Source organism: Paramormyrops kingsleyae, chromosome 1, assembly GCF_048594095.1.
Source record: "Paramormyrops kingsleyae isolate MSU_618 chromosome 1, PKINGS_0.4, whole genome shotgun sequence".
In the NCBI taxonomy this organism is placed as follows: Eukaryota; Metazoa; Chordata; class Actinopteri; order Osteoglossiformes; family Mormyridae; genus Paramormyrops; species Paramormyrops kingsleyae.
Window position 1 is genome coordinate 15,617,425 of NC_132797.1, and position 25,263 is coordinate 15,642,687.

The 25,263-nt window shown below is 45.7% G+C and overlaps 3 protein-coding genes across 7 annotated transcripts in view; 1 reads left to right on the forward strand and 2 right to left on the reverse strand.

Annotated features, from left to right (window-relative positions):
- The first annotated feature begins 698 nt into the window (after positions 1-698).
- lrrc10 (leucine rich repeat containing 10) lies at positions 699-3,343 on the forward strand. 2 transcript variants are annotated; one of them, XM_023826778.2, is made up of 2 exons: positions 699-1,978; positions 3,219-3,343. In XM_023826778.2, the coding sequence occupies exon 1, from the start codon at positions 1,121-1,123 to the stop codon at positions 1,964-1,966; it is 846 nt and encodes a 281-aa protein (XP_023682546.1). In that variant the 5' UTR covers positions 699-1,120; the 3' UTR covers positions 1,967-1,978; positions 3,219-3,343. The 2 variants fall into 2 exon arrangements, with proteins under 2 accessions (XP_023682546.1, XP_023682537.1); XM_023826769.2 differs by lacking the exon at positions 3,219-3,343 and adding an exon at positions 2,279-3,066.
- A 43-nt stretch (positions 3,344-3,386) lies between these two features.
- On the reverse strand, positions 3,387-11,880 carry cct2 (chaperonin containing TCP1, subunit 2 (beta)). The gene is made up of 16 exons (XM_023826756.2): positions 11,800-11,880; positions 10,574-10,648; positions 10,419-10,484; positions 9,930-10,041; positions 9,717-9,793; positions 9,283-9,395; positions 8,718-8,920; positions 8,004-8,104; positions 7,463-7,590; positions 7,247-7,350; positions 6,260-6,379; positions 5,537-5,665; positions 5,299-5,402; positions 5,053-5,152; positions 4,763-4,904; positions 3,387-3,656 (listed from the first exon to the last, which is right to left on the reverse strand). The coding sequence occupies exons 1-16, from the start codon at positions 11,800-11,802 to the stop codon at positions 3,626-3,628; spliced, it is 1,608 nt and encodes a 535-aa protein (XP_023682524.1). The 5' UTR covers positions 11,803-11,880; the 3' UTR covers positions 3,387-3,625.
- Positions 11,881-13,116: 1,236 nt separating this feature from the next.
- The window catches only part of frs2a (fibroblast growth factor receptor substrate 2a), a 46,764-nt gene continuing 34,617 nt past the window's right edge, over positions 13,117-25,263 (reverse strand). For 3 of the 4 annotated variants that reach the window (XM_023826449.1, XM_023826457.1, XM_023826472.2), the window contains 6 exons: positions 22,838-22,944; positions 21,965-22,056; positions 20,815-21,001; positions 16,272-16,430; positions 16,016-16,185; positions 13,117-15,415 (listed from right to left, as the gene is read on the reverse strand). In XM_023826449.1, coding sequence (XP_023682217.1) covers positions 14,402-15,415; positions 16,016-16,185; positions 16,272-16,430; positions 20,815-21,001; positions 21,965-22,030 — 1,596 coding nt within the window. In that variant the 5' untranslated portion in view covers positions 22,031-22,056; positions 22,838-22,944 and the 3' untranslated portion in view covers positions 13,117-14,401. Of the gene's footprint in view, positions 15,416-16,015; positions 16,186-16,271; positions 16,431-18,780; positions 18,833-20,814; positions 21,002-21,964; positions 22,057-22,837; positions 22,945-25,263 lie in introns of all 4 variants that reach the window. The other variant, XM_023826479.1, reaches the window with a different exon arrangement.

Consider the following 25,263-nt stretch of genomic DNA (forward strand, 5'->3'; position numbering starts at 1 on the left):
CACGGGCCGCCAGACTTTTCCCGTGATTTATTTAATGGCTATATTGTCCGTTCTATTCCAGGATTAAGAGACAAAATCTCGAAAGACCAGGACCTTGAAATCCTGGAAGTCACAGACTAAGGACTCAAAAGTAGAATGAAGCAGTAGTGAGAGGACTGAGTTCAAACTAAATGCTGCTAGTAACATGGACCTAGATGCCTTATGTCTATGGTCATTATTACAACACAACTTGTGATGAGGACAGTGGAACCATAATCATTTCTAGCGCATGGCGGATAATCAGCAGGCACCCTCTGCCATTCAGAACCCCACCCGATTCCCAGTACTTGCACCTCCTAGGGAAAGTTCACAGACTCTGCATCTTCCTCCCACTGAGGTCGACCGAATCCAAAGACACCCTCTTTGTTCAGGACGAGGCCTCATGGGGAACATTCCGGCAGCATCTGTTCACCGTCACGGGTTCTGGGAATCATTTATGGACAAGAGCCACTTGAGGTGCAGCGATAATCGGGGGCGCTGCCGATCCCCCTGCCGACCCCCCTGCCAGCCAGGCTGAGCCAGAGGGTCCAGCTCCATAATCACTATATGTCCACAGTTATCGCATTCCACAGTCCCCCCCCCACCCCCCACCAGAGCTGACTCTTCTCTTCCCGGGGGGGGGGGGGGGGGGTGTGGAGATGAGGGTGGAGAGGTGTAGTTCGTCATCTCTGCCTCTCCAGACTCGGCAGTGGTGAGAGCAGCTCAGAGATTTCAGAGGCGCAGGGATGGAGAGGAGGGCAGTCCGGTGTCCCCCCTCCTGCTCCAACACGGCCCTAAACAGAGAGCAGAGGGTGCGATGATGGGGGCCTGCTTCCCCCTGGCAGGAGGGGGGGAGGGGGCAATCAAAGTTTGCAGCTTGGACATACAGCCACACCTCAAAGGCGATCTGCCAGCTGGATCTGCTGGCAGTTCTGGGATAGTGCCTTCCATGCGTCTCTGTTGAAATCCAGGTTTTCTCCACATTCATGAGGACCAAGATCAGAGGATCTACAACACTAAAGGACAGAGGATTATCTATTCAGACAGGGGTTGCTGCTAAAACTCTGTGCTTGTTAGCGACCTGGCTGCACGGCGTTTGAGAATGGGGAACGCCGTGCGGGGAATGGTCGCCTTCATCCCCTCGGATCGCTGCCAGCGCTATGTAGTTGGCGACCTGACGGAGATGCCCCTGGACCGCGTGCTGGACCTGAGCGGCCGGCAGCTGCGCCGCTTCCCCCTGGCCGTCTGTGCGTTCGGCGAGCTCATGCGCCTCTACCTGAGCGACAACCGCCTGCGCAGCCTCCCGGCTGAGCTGCGCCAGCTGCATGAGCTCCAGCTGCTGGCGCTGGACTTCAACTGCCTGGAGGAGCTGCCAGCAGCCGTCTGTGGGCTGCCACAGCTCAACACGCTGTACCTGTGCAACAACCGGCTGTGGCGGCTGCCCCGTGAGCTGGGCTGGCTGACAGAGCTGCGCACACTGTGGCTGGAAGCCAACTGCCTGCACGAGTTCCCCCAGGTGCTCTGCGAGCTGCCCAACCTCAGGGCCCTGCACCTGGGCTATAACCAGCTGCGCAGCCTCCCCCGGGACCTGGGCCGGCTGGGGGAGCTGCGCAGCATCTGGCTGGCGGGGAACCTGCTGCCAGAGTTCCCACCGGTGCTGCTGGACATGCAGCTGCTGGACGTGATCGACGTGGACCGCAATCGCATACGCCGCTTCCCCAGCCTGGCACATCTGCGCAACCTCAAGCTGGTCATCTATGACCACAACCCGTGCATCAACGCGCCGGCCGTGGCCGAGGGCGTGCGCCGGGTGGGCCGCTGGGCAGACTGTGAGGACGACAGCGAAGAGGAGGAGGAAGAGGCGGAGAAGCGGGCCGAAGAGGCACAGGGGGAGGAGCAGGAGCAGGAGCTGCCTGAAACCACAGTGAAGCACAGTGAAGCAGAGTAGGACACTGCAGAGGTGAGCTTGACTGTTCCGAGGGAACTGTGCAGGGAATCAGCACTCAGAACGAGAGGTCAGTCGACACGCTTTACACATGGCACGAGACACTGAAAGGCATTGTGGGTAAAATGAGCAGACCACAAAGAAGTGTCCAGCATTACACCGGTCAGGAATATAATGGCGGCAACGACATGCACAGCTAAACCTGTATCTCAGTTGCCAGAGGCTATTTGGAGGTGCGACTTCCTTCTGACAGAGACAGCTGTGAGATAGGAGCTGAATTCCTTAGATTTCAAGGTGTGCCATTCTCCTCATAAGGACTGTACCAAGAGCAGCCTGAGGTCGGCGTTGGACATTTGCCGGAGAAACATTTTTGACACTCAGTGGAACTGATAAGGTTCATTGAGTGTCGAACGACGCGATACTGTAGAGACACCGGTTCACCAGGGCAAGACAGCCAACGCGTGGCACCAGAGAACATCGATGATGGATGAGCAATTCCAACCAGCACCCCCTCCTGTACTGAATTATGCATAACCCCGTCGACAATTTTGGGTCTTTAGTTTCAGCGGAAGACTAATGGACTCTCATGCCATTCCCAGGGTCCTGTTAATGAGAAAGATATATACTCTTTCGGAAATTTCTTCCAAGGTCCATAAAGGCCCTCTCATTGTTTGAAAATTACTCAGCGCCAGAATGGAAATGCCTTAGTGCGTTAGCGCTTGGCTCCTTAATCATGTCGTGGAATTCAATTTACAAAATGGCGGCATTTTAATGTTGCTGACCTTTTGTGGATATAGGAACATGGACGCAAACTTGACCCGAACAACTGATAGAAGCTGTAAACAAAAACTCAAGACCATCTGTTATTAGAGCCAGACAACATCAATATCATCTTGATTCACAGTAATGTGGTTCTCAACTCTACTGCTGGCTTCATGTAGCTAAAACTGTAATCAGTCACACTGGTCGGTCCTACATTATATTATCTGCTTTAAATTGGAGTTATTACACAACCAACACTTAAACTCACTGTGTTTGTGGCACGGATGATCAGTTTCATATGTACTTTTACAAAATGCTGGAAAATAAAGTATCAAACTATTTTTAGTGGGTTCTTTTAATGAACAGAAGTCGCCAAAGTGCATTTAATGTATTCGCAAAATTTGTCAAAGAAGCATGTATCAATTTTTAATTGCATTCTAAAGATAGAATCAGAGGTTAAAGGCGGTAATTCCCAGCATCCCATTGGTTGTAGGTGGGACTACCCAGTGACTGACAGCACCCAGCACCAATCCCACCCAGCATGGAACTTTGAGGCCTTTTACCCTCCTTACTAGAGACGAGAATCCAACAAGTAACACAAGAGGAAATGATCAGAGTGCAAAAACTTGTACAGAAATTCACTCACAAATGCACAGCAGAATGAGCAACTCTTCCAGGTATTTTATTTAAAGAACAAACTGAGGTCACTATGCAAAATAAACGGCATCCGACATTGTTACATAAACACAGGGTATGTGCTGTAAGGCGATCAGAGGTGCCCGTGCGCAGGGCAGCAGCCATCATGGCTGCCCTTGGAAGTCATAAATACAGACAGGTCTACATCGTCTCAGTGGTTCCTCAAATGTTCCCCAACCCCCACCAGGTGGCGCCGTGAGGTCACTAACAGGGGTGGTGGTCCGGGACCCTTTTTCTGAAAGAGATGTGGAGGCAATCAGCTATTTGTAAGCAGGTAGCCTCAAGTTAAACCAAAGCTATTACAGTTATGATCTGAGGGAGAGAATCATATTTAGTTTGTTACTTTTAGGTGTGTTTTTTTTTTTTTTTTTTTAGGAGTATTGTAGTTTTATTTTAAAGATACGTTGTATTTAATTTTTCTATATTTTAGTTTCGGTTTTAGCAAGTTTATTACTAGGAATAAACTGGAAGTTGTGGAGCTGTTTTATAGGTCTGATCTTTAGACAACCGTACATGGCGGATATATCAGGTCCAGGGAGTACAAATCCAGACCATAATTTTGGAGATTTCAGGTCCAGAGAGTACAAATCCAGACCAAGATTTTGTTTCACCCAACCAGTTGAGTATAGAGTCACAGAGTGAAACAAAATCTTGGTCTGGATTTGTACTCTCTGGACCTGAAATCTCCACCTCTGCACAAAATGGGCAAAACATGTCACAGGTATTAGAGATAACCCAAGATAAACACAAAATTATTACTTTAGCTACATAGCACTAAAAAACAGAGACGTAAAATATTTAACAATTAATCGGTTTCAGAGGGAGTATTTATAGTTTTCTTTTAGTTGGAGTTTCATATTTTATTCTCGTACCTTGTTTTGTATCAGCAAATGAAAATGAATTTTCATTTCAGTTTTATAATACCACTCCTGTGTCACACATACCAACCCTTCATGCATTTCACATGCATCCTGTACGTCCAGGCGACAAGCTACCTGTCAGTTGTAATACTTTGTGTGGTCAGTTGTGATTCTTTAAACACAGAGTACACCGTGTGTGTGTGTGTTTACCACATTGTGGGGACATTCATTACCATTTTGCTTGTGGGGATTTTTTCCAGTCCCCAAAATAAAAACAATTCAATAAAAAAAAAAAATAAAAAAAATCTATGAATGTCAACAAACCACCAAAATAACCAACAGAGTTAGAGGTTAGGGCTGGGCAGGGTTTAAGGTTGTCATAGGTGGGATTAGGGCTATACAGAAATAAATGGAGAGTCCCCATAAAGATAAGAATGTGTAGACAGCATGTGTGTGTGCGTGCATGGAGGTGGGGGCTGACCTGGGTGCGGCCTTGATGATGTTGTCCACGCGCAGGATCATCTCTGCGGCCTCTGCGGCACTCAACAGCACCTGCCGCTTCACCTGGAAGCTCTCTGTGATGCCTAGCTCTGCCATGTCACCAACAGTGCCCTGGGTCATGTCTGCAGTGGAAACCATGGAAACCGGTGAATTCCAGCTTCTGCGGTGATGGGGGTGGCCTCTTCTCCTTCAGATATACTTGTACGAAGGGGGGGGGGGGGTCTCAAATACCATGCAGACCTCTGCGCAACACACACGGCATGAACTCACCCAGCCCAAAGGTGCTCTTCTTCTCCATGTGCGCCGCCCTCAGCTGAGCCACCAGGTCGGCGCTGTCGTACCCGGCGTTGTCTGCAATGATGGTGGGCAGCTGCAAAGGACAATATGCTTTTAGTGGCTTCACAATTAGCCCAGCACAGGGAGTCCCTGAAACTCGAAGCAGCTATGGAGGAAGGGAGACTCCAGAGATAAGGCCTCTCTCCCTGGGAGACACCGACCACCACTATGGGTACTAACCATTCCCAGTGCTTTGGCGAAGGACTCCATGGCAACCGCTTCCTTGCCAGGGGTTCTGTTGGCTAGGTCTGTCACTACATTGGCCATCAGCATCTCAGAACAGCCTATGGGGAGAGCGAAAACAAAGAAGTTACTGCTAAAGTAACCTATCAGTAAGGCTCATGTGGTACGCAGGGAGGGACCAACCTATAAAGTAACCTATCAGTAAGGGTCACAAGGTATGGGAGGCGGGACCAACCTCCTCCATAGACAGTGCGGGTCTCCTTGACGGTCTGGGAGAGCACGCAGAGGGCGTCGTGCAGCGAGCGCTCCGCCTCATCCAGGATCTGCTGGGTGGCCCCGCGCAGCACTATAGTACAGGCCTCGCCTGGGTGAAAGAGACGGGGCCTCAGACAAGCTACCCTCCAGCGGAGAATAAACTCACACGTCACCGGGTGACAGGGACGCTGCCTTACAAGTGACTGGCATGTTGTACATAGGGTTGCAAAATTCTGGGAATTTTCTGTTAATTCCCATACCTTCCCGGTAACTCCCATGCAAAGTTTCCATCTTGGAGTATTTGCAAAATTCCTTAGCTTAACTTCCCATGGAATGGAAAGTTTCTGGAAAGTTTCCAGAAATTTTCCACCACTTTGCAACCCTACTTATACACCATTAAAAACTTCAATTCAAAAAGATCCATGGTCAAATATGTCAATTTAAATCAGGATTAATACATTTAAAGATCAAGCTGTTGAGGATAATAATGAAATTACACTATTCTTTTACACAAGACCATAGTGTTTACTGCCAATTCAATTAAATAATCCATACTACACTACACTACACCTCCACCATATATCTTTGCTCCCATCATGGCCTTCACACATGTGGAACCTCATCCAGAACAATTCAGAGCACCTTCAGATCCAGCCCTTAGTTCCTGGAGCGCCCAATCATTCTCGTAGTATGAAGTACTCACCCATATCTACGCCTGAGAAGTGGATCAGGGTGTCTTCACCAATCATCACCTCCTCAATGAGTTTGCAATGGCCCAGCTTCACCAGCTCGGGATGGTCAAAGGTGGAGGTGATCTCTCCACCTGAAAGGGAGGGATTTCAGCTCACTGAACATCAACATACAATTCATCAAAGTTGCTGGAAAGAGCAAACTGGCCCAGAATAAAGCATTCAGGAAATGGCCAGTATGTGTTGAGTAACTGAAAATCAGCCAATACAAGAGCAGACAGACCAATCATAAGTCAAAGCCATGTGGCTGCCATTTTTATGGTAATAAAAGCCAAGTTTACAATTCTGATCTCAGGTCAGCTCTACTCTGGGTGGAATTTTTATAGTTATGCTGGTGTTTCGATTGTGACCTGTTTTAGTCCCGTTTACAATGTACAATACTCTGTTTAAAGTAGTTTACTGAAAGACACACAAATTAAAAATGTGTCTGGAAGGTTTACATTGAACAGTTGGTAAAAATGAAGACTGAGGCAAATTTAGACCCTCAAGTGCAGTAACTTCTTAAGGATCTTGGTCCCAGTGTTACTGTATATCTGGTTGCCACTATTTGTTGGTTGGTGTTCATCTTCTCCACACCTAGTTTGGAGGGTCGGATGTAGGGGGGCTTTTGTGTTTCACTCTCCAGGGCCTGTTTTTGGGTTACTTAGGAAAGTAGGAGTAGTGCATCATCTGCCCCTGTCCCAGTTTCTTTCGTTTGGTGGAGCAACAGCAGAGATTTTGTACGCTTAAGACAAAATTGGGTTGATCATTTGGTGAAATACATATCCAACACTTCTCTCACAAATAAATCTTTTGCCAAAAAGTAACTCCGTATAGTATAGCATAGTATCTATGCAGATGCTCCAATGAGAGAGCTCTTCTCCTCCTCATGAATGATAAGAGAGACACTGAAGCCCTCCTAGATGCAGCAGGGTGGCCTCAAGCTGTGGAGACAAACGCACCTGTGACGAGGGCCAGGCGCTCCACCCCAGCAAAGTCTGCGTGCTCAATGGCCATCACTCCAGCGGCCGCAAACAGCTGCTCTGGGTAGTTGTATATCAGCTGCCTGTAGGTCACACCGCAAGATCATAAATCTGGGAAGTGCCAGCATGTGGCAGGCACCAGGAGAACCTCAGGTGGCTGCTCGCTATCGCCCTCAAGTGGGTGGGAGGCTCTACCTGTTTATGAAGCAGTTGATGCCGTGCTTGAGGATTCGCTCCACCTTCTCCTTCATCTTCTCCTTCTCTGCCAGCTCAATCTCCGCCACCTTGGCCGTGGAGTCCACACGCACCCTCGAGCCAAAGATCTGAGGAGAAGGATGTACAGTCTCACATCAACCTCGGTTCAATCAACCCTCCCCATCAGACCGGTAAGCAGATGTCTTTAGCAGTGTCCCCGTTTCCTTCCATCAACAATATGCTCCCTCAGGGTGACACACAGGAATGTAAATGAAGTCGGCGAGATGCCTTTGCATCCTACTGCAAGCAGACTGAACAGCCAATCAATCGTAAGAGCTCAGGTCCACGTGGTCTAAGCAACTGTTCACTGCACTACGTGATTTTAAGTAGAAAAATAAGCTTCTCACCATATGCAGATCAAAACACTTGTAAGCTACGGTTCAAACCATGCCTATAAAATAAAGTGTCTTCCTCCATTACGGGACTGAATGGTGCTGGTCCACTGTCAGGTGACGAGCAAGATTCATGTCCTGAAACACACCTTAATCTTATCGGTGTCCATGGCAGTGTTGGCGATGAGGATCTTAGCATTCTCCAGGCGCTTGGGCTGGTTCACGCCGATCTTCTTGTCCAGCAGGAAGCCTATCAAAGAAGTCACCGTCAAGTCAACACGGGTGTCAAGTAATCAGCCAGTTTACAGGGAGGAGAAAAGCCTGATTTTTTTCCGCAGTGGCTGCAGTGACGGAGGCCAGCCAGGCCTTGGCTGGTGCCAGAAGCCATTTCCCAGGACAGCATCTTGCCAGCGTTCAGATGGAAGCTGGTCAGCGTGTGTCGGATAACCAAGGAGATTCCAAGCATTTACACCAACGTTGCTTTAGATGTAAAAACAGCTGTCCAAAGCACAACATAAACACAAACATAGCAGGCACCAGTAGCAGGCCAAGCATACAAAATGCTTCTATATATTAAATTACCATGTTCATAAACAAGCTTATAAAACACAAAATTTGACTCGCCGAGATACAGGAGAATCTGGGCACATTTTCCATCCCTCTTTAAGCTAAACCAGTGAGGCCCAGAGACAATCAAAATTGAATGTGCTACTGGATGTTCATCCCGTAGCTGCCTTATCTACTGATCAGGTCCAGCTGTCAGTCTGAAGAGTTAAAGCCAGCATGTGGTAAGATTCACTGCGGTGATGTAACACTGGAGAGGTAGCGACGGGCTAACGGGCTAACAGGCAGACCTCCCTCACCTTCGTCCAGGTAGGAATCAGTGAGGCTGCCCCCCAGTTTCTTGATGACATGGATGGCCTCCAGGTTGCCAGAGCCCTTGAGTCGCATCACGGCCTCCACAGCCAGCTTGGCAAAGTGGTCCTTGTGGTGCGTCAGCAGCTTGGAGGAGAGCGTTGTGCGGGCGATGTTCAGCAGGTCCTCCTGGAACTTCACCTGGTCATTCCTGAACAAGGGAGGGGACATCAGGAAATGACTCAGCAAGAGCACAGATGACCAACAGACAGCGAACCACAGCTCCCAGCTCCATTGGTGCAGTATGATGGAGATGGCAGTTTCCCCACTAAATATGCAGTGGATTCAAGTCAACCAATCATTACTGGGCACCCAGAATCCCTAGAGGAACTCCAACAGAGACAGTCAACTAATCCTAATTTAGTAATCCAGCTAAATCTTAAATTTGAACACGTTTAAAATTAGAGACAAAGAAAAGCTTCAACCACACAACTCCCACACACACAAATTTTATATCCCAGGTGCCTCTAAAGTTATTTTAATATAAAAATTAGTACAGATAGAACTGTTTACCCATGATCCACAGCAGCCTCTCGGAGTGCCTCGCGCGCTGCTTGTGTGGCCTTCCTCCACCCGGAGATGATGATCTGGGGGTGTATCTTCTTTGCAATGAGCAACTCTGCTTCCTAATCACAGAAACCAAATTCATCATGTGCTTTTACACGTAGCCGAAACTATTTTATTTACAAAATCATGATGGCTTACATAACTAGAGAAACCAAATGCATTTTTAAAATCAGATCAGCAAAGTACACAAAAAAAAAGGTTTTTAAATCCATTTTTGGATTCTCCAAAATACACTAGGTCTATTCCACAAGTGATCCCAGAGCCAGGCTGCCTTGAATTTAAAACCACGCTCCTCCGCTGTGATTGGCTAGTCCTGGGCTACAGTGTCATGTGATGCACTGCAGAGCCACACTCTTTAAGCGAAGGTGTGAGCCTCTTACTCTTAACAGCTCTGCTGCTAGCACTGTGACTGAGGTCGTCCCGTCCCCTACTTCATCATCCTGGACTTTAGACATGTCTGAGAAGGAGAATGAGGCAACATGAATCAACAAAATAAAAGGAAAAAAAAACTGAACGATAACAAGAATGATGCAATATGCCATCATGGCACCACTGGCTCAACTTTTGGGAGGACCCAGCACACAGGTACTTACCAACCAGGACCTTGGCTGCAGGGTTGTCCACCCCGATGGCCTTGAGGATGGTGGCACCATCATTGGTCACGGTCACAGAGCCCTCTCGACCACTGCCCAGCAGGATCTTATCCTGCGTGACAGACAGCACAGTAACACAAAATGTGGCACTGCTACTAATCCATTATTTACTTTACATGCCAAGCTACAACAATTACTGCCATTTCAGCTGCAAAGTTATTTCAATATCAACAGATCCACCAACCAAGTGCAACCGAATATTACATCAGTAATTAAGTCAAAGTAAACTTTAGTGTCATATATATGTACACAGTGAGATGAGACGACGAGGATCTAGTGTGCAATAATAAAGGCACTTACAAATGTAAAGAAACATGTAAATAATTCTAATAAAGACTCATCAAGAATTTGAGAATTTAATTCGAGCCATTTTTTTAAAAAAAGTGATGCTCGCTTTTCGCAAAGGGCATCAATAATCAAGTTACATACCATTCCCTTGGGACCCAGCGTGCTTTTCACCAGATCGCCAATGGCAATGGCACCAATGAAGGAAGACTGAAAGAAGCAGGAAATTAAAGTGTATTAGCAATGTGCCCTGTAAGAAACACAAGGCTAAGACCAGCAGGGCCGAGCGGTGTACTCACGAGGCGGGCAGTCTCTGCCTTTTCCTCATCAGCTCCTCTTTTGAAGATGTTAACGGGCGCCAATGAAAGCGATGCCTAAGAATCACCAAAATAAAAAGATCTGCATCATAACGGCATTACACGTATAGTTGTTGGCTCAAGCAGGTTATTAAAAGATGGTTTAACAGTGTTACTAGTAGCTAATAAAAAATAAAGGGTTTATCATTAAGTACTGTGCGCACCCACGATTTTTCCTCAAGTAATTTTTAACAACAAGAAATACTTTATGGCATGTTTTAATACCCTGAACTCTGCCATGGCTTTTGACCAAAGAGATTCTCCATTTATTACTGCGAATATTGTACTCAAACCGACCACCCGCACATTAGGAAATCATGAATCTATGCTGCTCAGAATTAAATATATGCATTAAGGTTATATCAGCGGATTACCTATGGAAAGTTGCAGGTTATATATCCCGATAACTGCATTTAATATATCTTAGTGTGCATCGTAAATAGTAAACTACTAGCGACATATGGAAATATTATTTAGTAAAGTGTAGTTATAGTAAAAATATGAATAGATGACTGCTGCAATTAGCAATGATTGCCGATTTAATATTCAATAAGAGGCTGTATTGTTCAGTTCATTGCCAGATCGACTGTGACTCCGCCTCCTCCTCCTCCTCCTCCTCCCGAGAAACACCTAGAACAACGAAACGAGGGCCGATGTAACGGAACTGGCCTCTCACGCGGAAAACTACCCTTAATTTCGCATAGTACTGTTCATATTAATCACTTAACGCGCTTTAGGATTAAGAATCCCAAATGATGCGAACTGGCTGCATTCGGTGGCCATGATCTGGCAAATTCTGTACATTTTCGTTGTGTCCACGCTTCTGCTGAACAATAGTAATCCTCAGCAAGTCATTAATCGCAACCCTTGCGGCGAAACGCCTGAATTTTACATTTTTTCTGTCCTTATAGTACATGCTGCATTTGATAACTGGGCCAGCTATCTGTTAAGAGCGGTATTACGTTGCATTTTATTTCTTGCCAACTTGACGCAGGCCATGTGCTTTCTTTTACTGTCAATGATGTGAGGCCATAGAATCCCATGCTGCCTACGTAAGTCAATATCGCCATAAATTTTTACGCGTCCAATTAACTGCACTAAGCTCATTGAGAAGCAAGATGAAACTTCAGTAATGAAAATATAAATGCGGCACAAAAAAAGAACCCTACCATGATTTCTCCGGTGTAGTTGGAAGCCAGACACACTCAGCTACTTCGCAACTTAGCCGGGCAACAGAATGGCGGCCGACGTAATGACGCAAGGCGCAAGGGATCGCCCTTTCTTAAAGGCATAGTGACACGCTCACCGACAGCAAGCGGCACTCCCCTGACTCTGATAACCAGAAACCTGCTCCAGGGGTCCTGGATAAGCGGCCTGACCCTGTGCCCCAAATCTTTGCTTTCAACTGTATAGATATATGTTTGCGTATCTGTACATACCAATCAGCCATGACATTAAAATCATCTACTTAACCCTATCATCTCCTCTTAGCTAAACCTTAAGGCTTTCCAGTTCCATGCACTTCTCAGAATAAGCAGCTGATCACTACACATTTAAGTAGTTATTGAGAAGAGTCATTTAATTCACCATTTCCATTTAATGTCCTGCATAGCTGGTGTGACAACCTCAACATAAGGCATCAGAGCAAATAATTTACCAGATGGCTAGTATATTTAAAAATTACATAATACATTATAATATTAGATGCAATATATATAAATCGACAAAAACTACACCAGAGCACATTTGCTAGACTTCAGGAGCACGCTTTCACAGAAAACTAGTACTACTAATCCCTTGACTGTTGTTGTAGGACAGGGGTGGCCAATCTTATCCGTAAAGGGCCGGTGTGTTTGCGGGTTTTCGCTGCAGCTCCCTAATTATATTACTAATTAGAGGACTGATTGGCTGAGGAGTCCTCACACCTGGGTTTGAACAGCTGACCTAAAGGTTACCCCAAAAACCTGCATACACACCGGCCCTTTGCGGTTTAAGATTGGCCACCGCTGTTGTAGGGGCACCATGAATTAAAGGGCAGGACTCCACCTTTCGCTGACCTCTGAAATCTGCAGCAGTGTGTCAAGGGCTTGACCAGTCCACTCTTTGGTGCTTTGCCCTTTAGGGTTTATGGTTCTGGCCAGTGTTGACGTGGTTAACATGGTCAAACCATGCAAACTTGTGACACATCACAGTAGCCAAAAGTGGCTCCTGCTTGCCTGGCAAGGGCATGATTGTTGGTCTTTGTGCTCAGTGTAGTGTATGGTCAACAGCTTCCTGTAGCACTTGTGCTTGAATGCTTGGATCTTTGCCTTCAGTGTCCATCTCTGGAGCTCATTAGCCTTGGTTGGCAATCCATATTTGGAAATAAACCCAGAGGAAAAGCCAAGTCTTGGAAAGGAGATTAGCGCCGCCAAGGCTTCACAAAATACAATAAAAGGGGTTTAAGGTCAGAGAAAACAGGTGACATTTAGAAAGGAATACAAAACTACAAGTTTTTCTTGTTTTTATTGTTGCCATGCTACAAAAATGTGTTGGCAATGATGGCATATGAGAAAATGCAGATATCACAAAATACACAGTATGTTTTTTTTCCTGTCTTAAAAATACAAACATTTTGGTAAACTAATTCATACCTGAAAAATGCAAATATCAATATAAATTTCAATAAAATGTCCATACATTGTGGCACATGGCACAGCTGTGAGCTTTTTGCTGCATAGTGTTTTATAATTTTAAGTAGAATACCCAAAATAAAAAATAATAAAAAAGGAATGTTTACATCAGTAATTAACCCTTAGGTTCAACTTAAAAAAAAAAAAAAAAAAAATCCAGGAAAAAGTTTGGCAAGGGGGATTTCATTTTCTTCCACTACAATTTTATTGGTTTAATAAACAAATCTATTAAACTACTTTTATACAATTCCTATATTTAAGCATTAAGGTAGGTAGAAAAAACTATTTTATAATGCAAGTTAGAACATATAAATTTTACAATATAATACAATGAGAAAAGGTAAATGGCAGAAAGCTGGACTCCTTATGACAAAGGAACACTTTTTCGTGGTATACAGCTTTGTTTATCATTTCTGCGTTCGCCTTAAGGACACTTGACCGTACCATGACAACATCCATCGACCTGCAGATAGATTCTGGAAGAATAAAAATCACTTCGTACTTATGGAAAAGCAACAAGTCAATTCAAACAACTTAAAGCACGTGTGTTCAGCTTACATGCAAATTGACAAAAAGGTACTAAGGTACTTTAAGTACAACCAGACTGCGCTCTAACAGAGCTTTTAATTGTTAAATAATAAAAGGCATATTTAATGTAGTGGCAAAGTGACTGTAGTGTACATGCGATTTCCAGGTATCGAAATTCACACTTGGAATGACTCATCAGCAATCACCGATTCGTACCGCAGGGAAACGGACAAGGAATGTTTCTTAGTGAATACGAGGAGTGGGAAATGACCATATTTAATAAGAAGTGGCAGCAAAATTTTTTGTGGGGTGAGAGGGAGGACGTACACATCATGTACCTGCTCTGGCTTAACTACCTTTCAGATAAGTACAAGTAAGAAATTGACAACTCACTAAACCTGGCTGTTGCCTGTGAGGGGTGTTTTGTTTGTCTGAAGACAAGTTAAAAAAAAAAAAAAAAAAACACAGAAAACCGCTAACTGTAACGAAGCCCTTGTGCCTTTAGAAGGTTCACTCCGATCGTACGGACAGAGGATGAAGGTGCAGTGTTACACAGTGCGCTTCCTTAGGCTCACATGGGCAAGTCAGTACTATTGTGCCGCGTCTTCCTGGCAGTGCCATCGTCGCGGGGCAGTGCTTTCTGCAGGATGGACATGGCGGCCGTACGCTCAATGTCGATGACCGCGTACAGCTCTGTCCGGCGGGTGGGGGTCTGTGGGAGGGGCGTGGTGGGGGTCTTGGGGGTCTGGGGGTTGCTTGAGTCCGAGCCCCTCTCCATCTCCACCTCAATGTAGTTGAGCTGCCGCGGCGCCTCAGGCCCGGGTCGCCGGAGGTCAAAGTTGAACACGGTGGGGGCGGAGCTGTCCCGCTGGCGACCCGAGTCCAGCTTGTGGGCGCTGAGCGGGACTGTTACATTCTCTGTGTTCACATAGTTGTGCATTGGGTCCAGGCTGGAATGCTGGTGGTAGCCGTTGAGGGACGGCGTCTTTGGTGCGAAGGCCTCCTCTTCTTCCTCCTCATCCTCCTCACCCTCTGAGCTGGGCTTGGGCGCCTCCCACACAGGGGGCAGCGCAGGCAGGTTCTCATAGTTGAGCAGTGCCGTCCTCCGCTGTGCCGAGTTGTTGACGTTCTGCGCATCCGGGAGGGGCATGGGCGGCCGGCTGCGGCGGGGGGCGGGGCCAGAGGCAGTGCCGTTGAAGTGCTCGTAGGCTGGCTTAGCCACCGGCGGGGTCTCCTTCCGTTCGTCGCTGTCATAACCCGTGTCACAGTCGACGGGGTTTCCGGGGACCACACCGCCGTTGATTCCTCCAAGGGGTGGTGGCGGCACTGGTGGTGCCGGCTCCCCACCCTTCTGCTCCCCGTCACCTGCCACCCGCTGCTGCTGCTTGGCCATGAGCTGCTTCTGCACAGGGGTGGGGCCCAGCACAAACTTGACCCCCTCTGGCTCCAGCAGCACCCGTGGCTCTGGTTCCTCTGGGGGGGCCATGCTCTCTGTGAGGGAGAGCCGTGGCTCCGTGGGGCCCTGGCTGCTCTTGTGGGCACTACGTTCGTCCTGGACACCAGATGTGTTCACATAGGTGTGAATCTTGAGGAGAAGATGAAAAAGGCATTCAGGAACCAACCCCTTCATTCACTTTCCCACCATCACAAAAGTGCGCTCAACCATGGTCATAAGACAATGATGTGCTTCCATCTTAAATGCCTGACATCCACATCACTGAAGCACCAACCAGTTGGTTAACAATGTCAAGTAGCCAATGAGGACAATGGCTGAGACCCACCAATACAAGGCAAAGGGCTTCTTTTGATATTTGCCACTAGATGGCTCCATTGCACATAGCAGGGATTGGAGCACAAAAGGTTCTGAAACTGACAGTGGGTACGATGTAAGGCACTGACCACATCAGACTCATTTAATGACATGACATTGTGCGGCCAATGTTCAAAAGAAAATGTTAATCACTTCCACGCGTCTAGATGTCTTCCACAAGTATATATCAAGCTCTTTTGTTAAATTGGGTCAGATAATTAGTATCTCAAATAATGGTTTGAGACTTTTTAATTCCTTCTGAAAAAACTGATTAAATGATCATAAAATATGAACCTCCCATATTATTCATATAAATATAATCATTATTATTATTAATACTAATAATAACAACAACAATAATAAAATGGCACCTACCGGCTCATCGGCCACCAGTAGAGGGTGTGTGGACTCCTCACCTACTGACGGCAGGCGGGCACTGCCCACTGACGGGTGTCGGCTGGAGGGGCGCGAGGAGCCTTCCCCAAACGAGGGGTAGCGAGGATGGGGAACACCATTGGGCAGTGCTGGGCCGGTGTAGCCTGGAGCTACAGGGAGACAGTGGCCAGGGTTACACGCCTGTGGTGAGGTCACTGCAGACAGGCAGGGAGCAAACGGGTAGGCAGGCACTCACTGGTGGGTGTGCGTGGCGTGCGAGGAAGGTCCGGCTCCACGTGGCTGTGGTTGGCCTCCAGCACGGGCTCCTCCACCACGCTGATGCTGTTGTTGTGCATGACGTCCTGCAGCATGTTGAAGATTTCCTCTGCTCGGGCGCACTTGAAGGCAAAGATGCCTGCGGACACAAGGCTATGCCTTCAACAACAGACATGGCACTCATGCACATGCATGCACAAGCACATACACACGCCGTGCATCACAGCAGGACCAGACAAATCCCAAGAACACAGGACACGGCAGAGATTGCGACAGAGGGACATGACGGCAGAGCACGGCCGTCCACTCAGCACACACTAAACACATGCTCACACCCAAAAGAACCCGGCGATGTACTGCTGTGACCAACATCTAATTTTTAAAGTACTGTTTAAACTGTGGTACTAAAACAGTTACTCTAACTTGCCCCTTGGGGATAAATAAAGTGATTTGAATTGAACTGATTTGCTCCAAAGTAAACAGGCCAAATTACCGCCCTGGATTTTGACTGCCTAGTTACCAGAGTAGGGTTGCGCGATATCACTATTTTTCTCTTATATTCAATACATTTTTACATACAAAATGGCATGATAATGTATGGTTATATCGATTTTATCTAATGTAAATATAGACAATATAGTTTGCAGAACTAATGGATCAGGCAGTGATGGACACACAAGCAGTGCCAGAAAGTCTCAGTGTATGCATGCTCAAAAATGCTGTGCATGCGCAGATGTGTGAGGGACAAATCAGGCAGGTAGTATGGATTGGGCATCAGCTAGAGACAGACACCTCCACGAAGCCCCACCCACCACCAGAAAAAAACACAGTCCAAAGGGAAAGAAATATTGCAAAGCGTAACACACGCCCCACAAAGAGTGCCAGAACAAGCAAAACAAAGAAAAATTATTATCAACAATATATATATATATATGTGTGTGTGTGTGTGTGTGTGTGTGTGTGTGTGTGTTTTCAAAAAAATGACAGAAAAAAAATCAATACATTGTTTATGGTACACAAATCTGTTTGCAGCATTATGTAGCTCCAATTTGACTCCATTCATTTAACTTTTGGTAATGTTGGGATAAGATCTTTATCGTTTTGGAAGCCATTAAAAAAAAATGCTCTTCTTGTTTTATCCTGTTCATTTTGTGTATAAATGCTTTAAAAAAAACTAAAACATTTAGGTGTAATTTTGGGGGGCCAGGAACCAATTAATTGGTTTTCCATTATTTCTTAAGGGAAAAATTCGATCAGAACTCGAACTTTTTAGGATTCGATCCAGAGTCCGGAACGGATTAAGTTCGAGAACCGAGGTACCACTGTACTTGAAAGATTTGTTTACATTTCAAGCACTTGGATATTTAGTTAATTTGTTTTGTTGTTTTTTTTTTTACATCAAATGTGTTCAGCAGTTGGGAAAAACTGATGTGAATAAATCCATTATTAATTCTTTGTCCTAATTTTAGGCAAATTTTAATATCTATATATTTTATATTGACAGAGTGATATAATCTCTTGAGCTATTGTTTTTCAGCCATATCACCCAGCCCTATACCAGTGTGGGTCTAAGGAAGTCCAATATAGACAGCCATGGACACAGATTTTAAAGGGGAAAAGTAGCTAATTACCAAAGCCTTAAGTACCTTAAGTACACACAAAACAATATAATAATAATAATCACCATCTTCCTCATTCCTTCATCACCTGAGGCTCTGATCGCTCTGTGTGTGGAGTTCGTAAGTTTTCCCTTAAACCCATACTGCACCGGATTCTTCCCAAAGTCCAAAGACATGCAGTTACGTGAACTGGATTCTCCAAATTGGCCACAGCATTTGTATGTGTCCTGTGAAGGACTGGCATCCCAATCAGGGCGTCCCCTGTTTGTGCCGTATGCTGCCTGGGACCGGCTCCAGGCACCCTCCCTCCAATTACTGGTACTGGCGAAGCAGTTGGGAAATGAACAGGTATATAAAAGTCCAATCATCTATTTTCCAGGAGCATTCATTCAATGGTCCTTAAAAGTGATGCCAAATCCTTAATACTTCACATCTCTATTTGCATTTCAAAATTGATGCTTTTTGGTTGGATTATGCACAGGGATGAAGTGTCAAATATATTTAGATAATATTGAATTCTCATCAATTGCAAAACAGCATAATTTATTGACATTTTGGGTTGTTTACATAGTGTACTGATACAAACTAATACAAATCAGTATGAACAATTAAACAAAAATGTGTTATAGACCGAGTAAATTAATAAATCAACGAACGAAACTATCACTAAACACAAGCCTACAGCTAAAAGAGCAGAATTTTGGCAGGTCCAGAAGGGAAGCATATGCACATACCAAAAACCGCGCGTGTGCCCCACCCAGGAGAGCGTGTTGCTCCACCACACACAAGCATACACTGCACTAGATCACGCAGCACACAGTTCACAGCGGAGGGCATCACGGCACACACTGTCCCACAGGCCAGACTTACCCGCCCCAGAACACACACAGACAGAGCCCCGGCCCGCTCCCACCACTTCATCCTTTGTCAGCATGGAGTCAAAGTTGATATTTTCACATTAACAATGGTGCATGCTATGGCTCCGCCTCCCTAAGGAGGCACTGACCGGGCCATGACCCCTCAACAGCCTTCTTGGGGAGGGACACAATGAATAGCGGACACACTGCACTGTCCGCGGTGGACCTGGCCACTTCGTTCAGATTTTATCGACTTAAACATCAGGGAAAACAGTGAAAAGTCCTGCCCCGCTTAATCCTTAGCAAATATATCATGACCGAGCCAATGCATTGAACGCTGCAAAATAGCCGCATCAGCCAAATAAAAAGGAAAACTTGCGGCGTTTTAAATTACAGGTGTGCAGAACAACACTATATGGCACTAAGTTTAGGCTTCATGAGAGACAGTTACAAATGATTTGCCACAGATCTGAACCATTATGCTGCCAAATATCAAAACAAACCATGTAGATCTCCAGCAGTTACAAAAGTACTGGGCAGTATAAACGGTATACGATATAAATTTGGCCAACGGGAGAGATTTTGATTATACCGCCCTTCCGCAGAAATTTCCGCTCCTCGTCCGCATAAATGACGCAATGAAGTCACGCCAAATAATAAATAATTTATTATTTATATGATTTATATGAAAATTGTTTATATGATTATTGCTGCACCCGGCAGCAGAGTCCTGCACAGGTCTGATTTTGACAAACCGCACCCGCCTGTACCAGTCATACTTAAACCCGTATCCGAACCGTTATCCGACAGAAATAAAATAAAATTAAATTCCGCACCCGATCCGCTATAAATACATACCGACACCCGACCCGTACCCGAATGAAAATCAGTCAGATTAAAAATTAGACAAAAGTTTATTGGCACAACAAACGACCAGTGACATGTGCAACATCAGTTGAAAAGGCATAGCCAAATGTAAATGTTGCTTAATAACAGCCCAATAATAAGCAAAACAAATGGTACTAGCTTAACCTCCAAACTCAAATAATGTTTGATATTGCCATGACTACACATAGCCTTACCAGCTTGCAATTAAATGTGTAAATAAAACTAATATTATATAAAATGTACATTAGGCTACCCTGCACAGTATTGGCTTTTATAGGATACCTACGTGCACTGTCCATTTTCCTTTGATTACCCGATTGGAATTCCTACGTGAAGGCGAAGACTAGCGTTTGGTGCGGTGCTTTATATTACTGTGTAAAAAAAGGATATCGTCCACAGTTGATGGCCTCAGCTGACTACTTCAGCATCCATTTCGAACAACTGGAGATCGCATGCGTTTTTTTAAAATGAAAGTGGGAGAGATTTCCGGGAATGCGCGTGCAGGCATAAACTGATATGGATTTTACGTTTTATCATCTTAAATGTAGGGATTTTGTCACTAAAATACAGCCCTAGGGTATTTTTTGTTGGCACATGATGTTTCGAAAACCGCAATTTAGCTCTCCTGTCCGACCTGAACCCGTATCCGACACAGTAGAATATTTTTCACCCGTTTCAACAAAATTTGCGGGTCACCCGTCGAGTACCCGAAACCGTGCAGGACTCAGCCTAGCAGGACCTTTATGGGAGAGATGGTCATACTAATATAGATGGAGTTATGACACTAGTCTAGTTCTGTGTCTTGTTTTCTGCTCACCTATACAGTTTACAAAACCAACCTGTGTTTTTAACATAAGATAAAACCAGTGAAGTTACTTGAAATGTTGTTTTCATATTTTTTCTATAATTACAGATTCGCACAATAAATATTCTACTTTCATGACTACTTTGAAATGTGTTAACAGTTTATTATACAACTTCCTGCTGCAATGCCTTTGCTATGGACATATGTTACCCTTTCAAAAACAGTTATATTGAAATTTACAGATCAAATCATATACCGCAATATATACCGTCTATAGTCTATGGTTTAAATTATACCGCAATATGAATTTTATGCCATATCGCACAGCCCTAAAGCCCAGCATGAAAAACTCACCTTGCCCGGTCTGGCAACGCCGGCCACTTTCGAAGGAGAAGAGGTTGGAGTCATAACCATATCGACGCAGGCATAGGTAGGGCCAGCGGACGGCATGGCGCTTGTGCGTGTGCAGGATGAGCTCCTCCTCCGTCAGCTCCATGATGCCCGAGCCCAGCTCATTCCCATCGTCATCCACGTTGATCACCTGTGCACAGGTAGTAGTTAGCACCCTCTGCCCAACACCACTGCACAGAATCTGCTCTAAAATCCAGCTGCCTACACACCATGTTTTTCACTTAGTGAATGCCTACAAGAAAAATCATTTTTTACTTGCATAAATATATAAAACATACATATGTACACCTTTAGTGTAAAATTTAAACTGTGGCTTTTATTCAAGTTAGTTCTACGTTATTCATTGTCATTCAGGTTTAAGGAAGCACAAAGTGTCCAACACTCAGTAATCCCACTGACAGAGCCAGTGCCCAGTTCACAGGGGAAGGGCACTATACCCTTACTTGGTAAAACACCTTCTGACTCAAAAATGACAGAAATATCTGTATTCCAAGCTGGGGGGAGCTTGTTTGCTTATTACAAGACAACATGACTGAAACATGCCAGCTACAAATCGGTGATTTTCAGCAACATTACATCTATCACACGTCCACATCTACACCATAACCTCACAGAGAAAAAACACCTTTCACTAAACTACAGTTGTTAATTTTTTGTGGGATTTTTGTGGGTTACTTTACAAAATGTAAAGCGGCACACAATCCAAACAATCAAATCTAGTCCCAGCACCCAGCTACTTATCCAGCATGACAAAATTCAGGCACCAAGCACAGGCCTTTGCAAAGTTTGTTGGAGTACAAAAATTAATTTCACACGGCAGATTGCTGCAATCATTTAGCCAGCGACAAAACTTGTTAAATATTCCTAGTGTTCCTGAACAGCACAGGCACTACCCCCCGGCCCCTCCCTCAACAGGCAGCTATGGACCTTCCTAAATTAGCAGCAAGGTGGGTTAGCCTGTCAGAGACCATGTCTTATGGGATGGGGGAGGGATATGAACAAGACCTCTCCCCCGAGGGCAGTTTAAGTTGTGTATGCTCCCGGCAGAGTGTGCCGATGGTGTAAGAGGAGCAGCTCATTTGAGGAGACCCACCTTAAACTTGGTTTGATGGTTATCTGGGATTGATTCTTTATCTGGACAGCTACAACAGCTACCCATGGCTTCTTTAGAAGACCATTTGATCTCTAGGAAAAAAGGGGAGAGAAAAGTGTAAATTGAGTGAAAACAGGAGACTGCAGGCTGAGAAGCACAGATTGTCATACTTTTCTGCGATATAAGCCAAAGAATATATGGGCATTTGCTCTCATTCAGTTGTTCAAACTGATTTGTAGTAGTTTGACAGATGGCTAAGCATTAGTTTATTCTTAGAACATATAATACACCAGAGGTCACAGGGCATGGGTATGCCTACAAAGGATTTGGGATTACAGAAAATATCACGCCAGTAGAGGACCTGGACCCTGGATAATTTTTGGGATGGACTGGAACAAGGGAATAATAAGGCAATGCCAGGGAGGCTCTCTTAATATGCTGAGTTTACATACTAGCTTTTCACCAGTGGCCAGTAAAAATAACCAGGTTTACCCACACAAGCTCAGAAGTGGGAGGGACATCATATTACAGAAAATAAAGAATCTAAACTACTACACCTAGTGAGACGGGCTAGTAAATGAAAAAGTGAAAAAAATCTGGTCTTTGCCAATTTTAACTCTGCATTGTTTCATTTGTAAGAAAGTCCAGATTTATTCCTTTAACACAAATAGGTAAAAAAAGAATTAGAAGCATCAAATTAAGAAGAAAAATTGAAACACATCCTCCTCTAAATATAGTAACCAAAGATTTTCTCTTTTTAGATTCATTAGGGATAAGAAAATGAATGGCTGTCGAGTTGATAAATTTAGTTTTTTACTGATGCATTTTACTGACATAACCAGTAGGGGGCAAAAAGAGAGCATTAGTTCTCACCGAGATCCAGCCATCAATGTTCCTGGTTTTATCCTCAGTGCCTTGAGTGCATTCATGCTTCACAACAGCATGGCCTGCGAACGCCTCGCTGGCCAAGCCTGTTAGGTCTGAAACAGAGATTGACAAAAAATTAGGACCATCTATACACATCCGCAAAGCACACAGCTGTTTGAAATCAAACTGCTTTCTCAGCTAATGAAATAAATGACCGCCACACCTTCTTTAACGTCACATTTACCTGTGCCCTGCCTCCCCCACAGAGAAACAGGCACAGACATCATGGATGCTGCTGTGATTTATGGCAGCAAACAGGAGCAGAGCGCTTTTGCGGTGAACTTCCAAAGAAGCCTCCTCCACACTGCAATTAGAGCCTCAGCATGAGCAGGTTCCTCTCCCAGCCCAAACCTGTCCCCGGCTACGCCCCACTTAACTCAAAGCCATGGCTGGCCATGGGGGCGGGACATGCCGCATCTCGGTACGGGTCCAACAGATGGGAGCAACGGCAGCAAATCGTGATGCGGTCCATGTTAAAGAGAGGTAGGGTAGTCGTGGTGGCTGGATGCTTGATGGAGAAACAACTGCGCTCAAAGCTTTACTGGGGCATTATCCATATACTCCACCAGTCTTGAGAAGCCTAATGCTGACTAGTGTTGCAATAATTTCCATTTACCCTGAAGAAAAGGTCTTTTTTTTTAGTTTACTAAAAGTGGGCGGGCATCATGAGGAGGTCTGACCTGCAGCTCCTGTACTCTGGCAATGTCACTTGTGTGTCCCTCACCATCTTATCACAGGGACAGGGTATCTATAGTAGCATGTGCAGCCAAATAGACCAACAGCACAACATGACCACAGCAGTACAACAGGAATGCGGAAAAAGTAATTTAAAGTCAGACTAGCAAATTATTCAGGTGCGTCTGAGGGAAGAAACGTGCCATGCTAATGGGGCCATTTCAAATGCACTAGAGGCCCAGGAAAAGGCAACCAGCAAGAGGCTGCTGAGACAGCAGGAAGACACAGTACACCTGGATCTGAATGATGGTGTTGCAAGTTACGGACAAGGGAAACAGCACTACACACACACAAACACTAATAGACCAGGCAGTGTACTCACAGTCCCGCTGTCAAGCGAGACTCATATGGTTACTTGAGACCTTGGGGATATTTTCAACTGAAGCAACATGGAAGGGAAGGTGGGATTGGAAAACATGAAGTAAAGAATGTCAAGTACAGCAAATGGAGGACATGTGTGCTGTCACTAAGCATTACAGGTGCAGTGAAACGTGGGATGAATAAACCCTGCTCAGACCTGCACCCCTACTGTTCCTTCAGATGCTGCTGGGCACCCATCCAACAGTCACCTGACATTCTGCAGCACAGCATGGAGATTCTCAGGTTTGCTGATCTATCAGCCTGCTCTGTGACTCTAATCCAGGCTTGGAAACACAAAGCACAGAGCAGTGTTTCCCAACCCAGTCCTCGAGGACCTCCAGGTAGTCCGTGTTTTTGCTCCCTCCCAGTTCACTACCGGAAGGAACAAAAACGTGGACTGTCTGGGGCTCCCCTAGGAGTGAGTTCGAAAACATTTGCACAGAGAGTATGGACAGGTATAAGGCATTCATCGACAGAGCACGGTCGGGCCACTGTCCTATATCCATTCTCAGTCAGCTTGAGCTAAGGAGCTGGGCTTAAGTTGCCAGGCAATGAGAACCACAAACTGCAGGGGGAGGGATGGGTTACATGTTGGACTGAGCGGTGGGGCTGCTCAGAGATCAGCTGGGGACAGCAGCCAGAAGAGGGGTAAACCATCTCAATAAACAGCTCATAAACAGTGCTGTCTGCACTGCCACATTCACCACGCTACTCTGCATACTTTCATAATTAATGTAGATACTGGCGACACTCCTAGGGGGGAAAAAAAAAATTCTTCTCCCCCTCCCCTTCACCCTTTCAGGAACTTAACCCAAATTCAACAATGCAAGCAGGAGTTTTGCCACACACACACACACACACACACACACACACACACACACATTAAAACTAAATTACTTCATGGGCACACTGACTTCACCACAGAGCCTCGAAGCCTTTGCAATGCTTATGAGCAGTTTCATCCAAATGGAGCGAGTGAGGAATCATAATCCTTACTGGGGACTCTACAGATGCGCGGTGGCACGCCATCTCACACAGAGCAGCCCATCTTTGAAAAGGAGGAATGGCATTCTTCCCTGCATTCCTGACTGGCGGGGTGGGTGTGCTCGTCTCTGCGTGTGTACGTTTCTGGGTGTTATGGGCAGTGGGAGGGCACTTCTCTCTTACGACAGTGACCTACAGCCTGCAGTCTCACCAGCCCCTCCCTTCCCCTGTGTCCTCCTCACACTTTAAAGGGTCAGAAAAGGAGCCTGGGGGGTGTTTAGATTCTTGGCAGG

Excerpts from the sequence above, each read along its gene's own strand:
- lrrc10 (XM_023826778.2), top strand. The coding sequence starts at position 1,121 with ATGGGGAACGCCGTGCGGGGAATGGTCGCCTTCATCCCCTCGGATCGC.
- cct2 (XM_023826756.2), bottom strand. Across the intron at positions 7,591-8,003 it reads TGGACACCGATAAGATTAAG|ATCTTTGGCTCGAGGGTGCG; the intron begins GTGTGTTTCAGG and ends CCTTCTCCTCAG. Across the intron at positions 3,657-4,762 it reads ATCATCAAGGCCGCACCCAG|AAAAAGGGTCCCGGACCACC; the intron begins GTCAGCCCCCAC and ends CATCTCTTTCAG.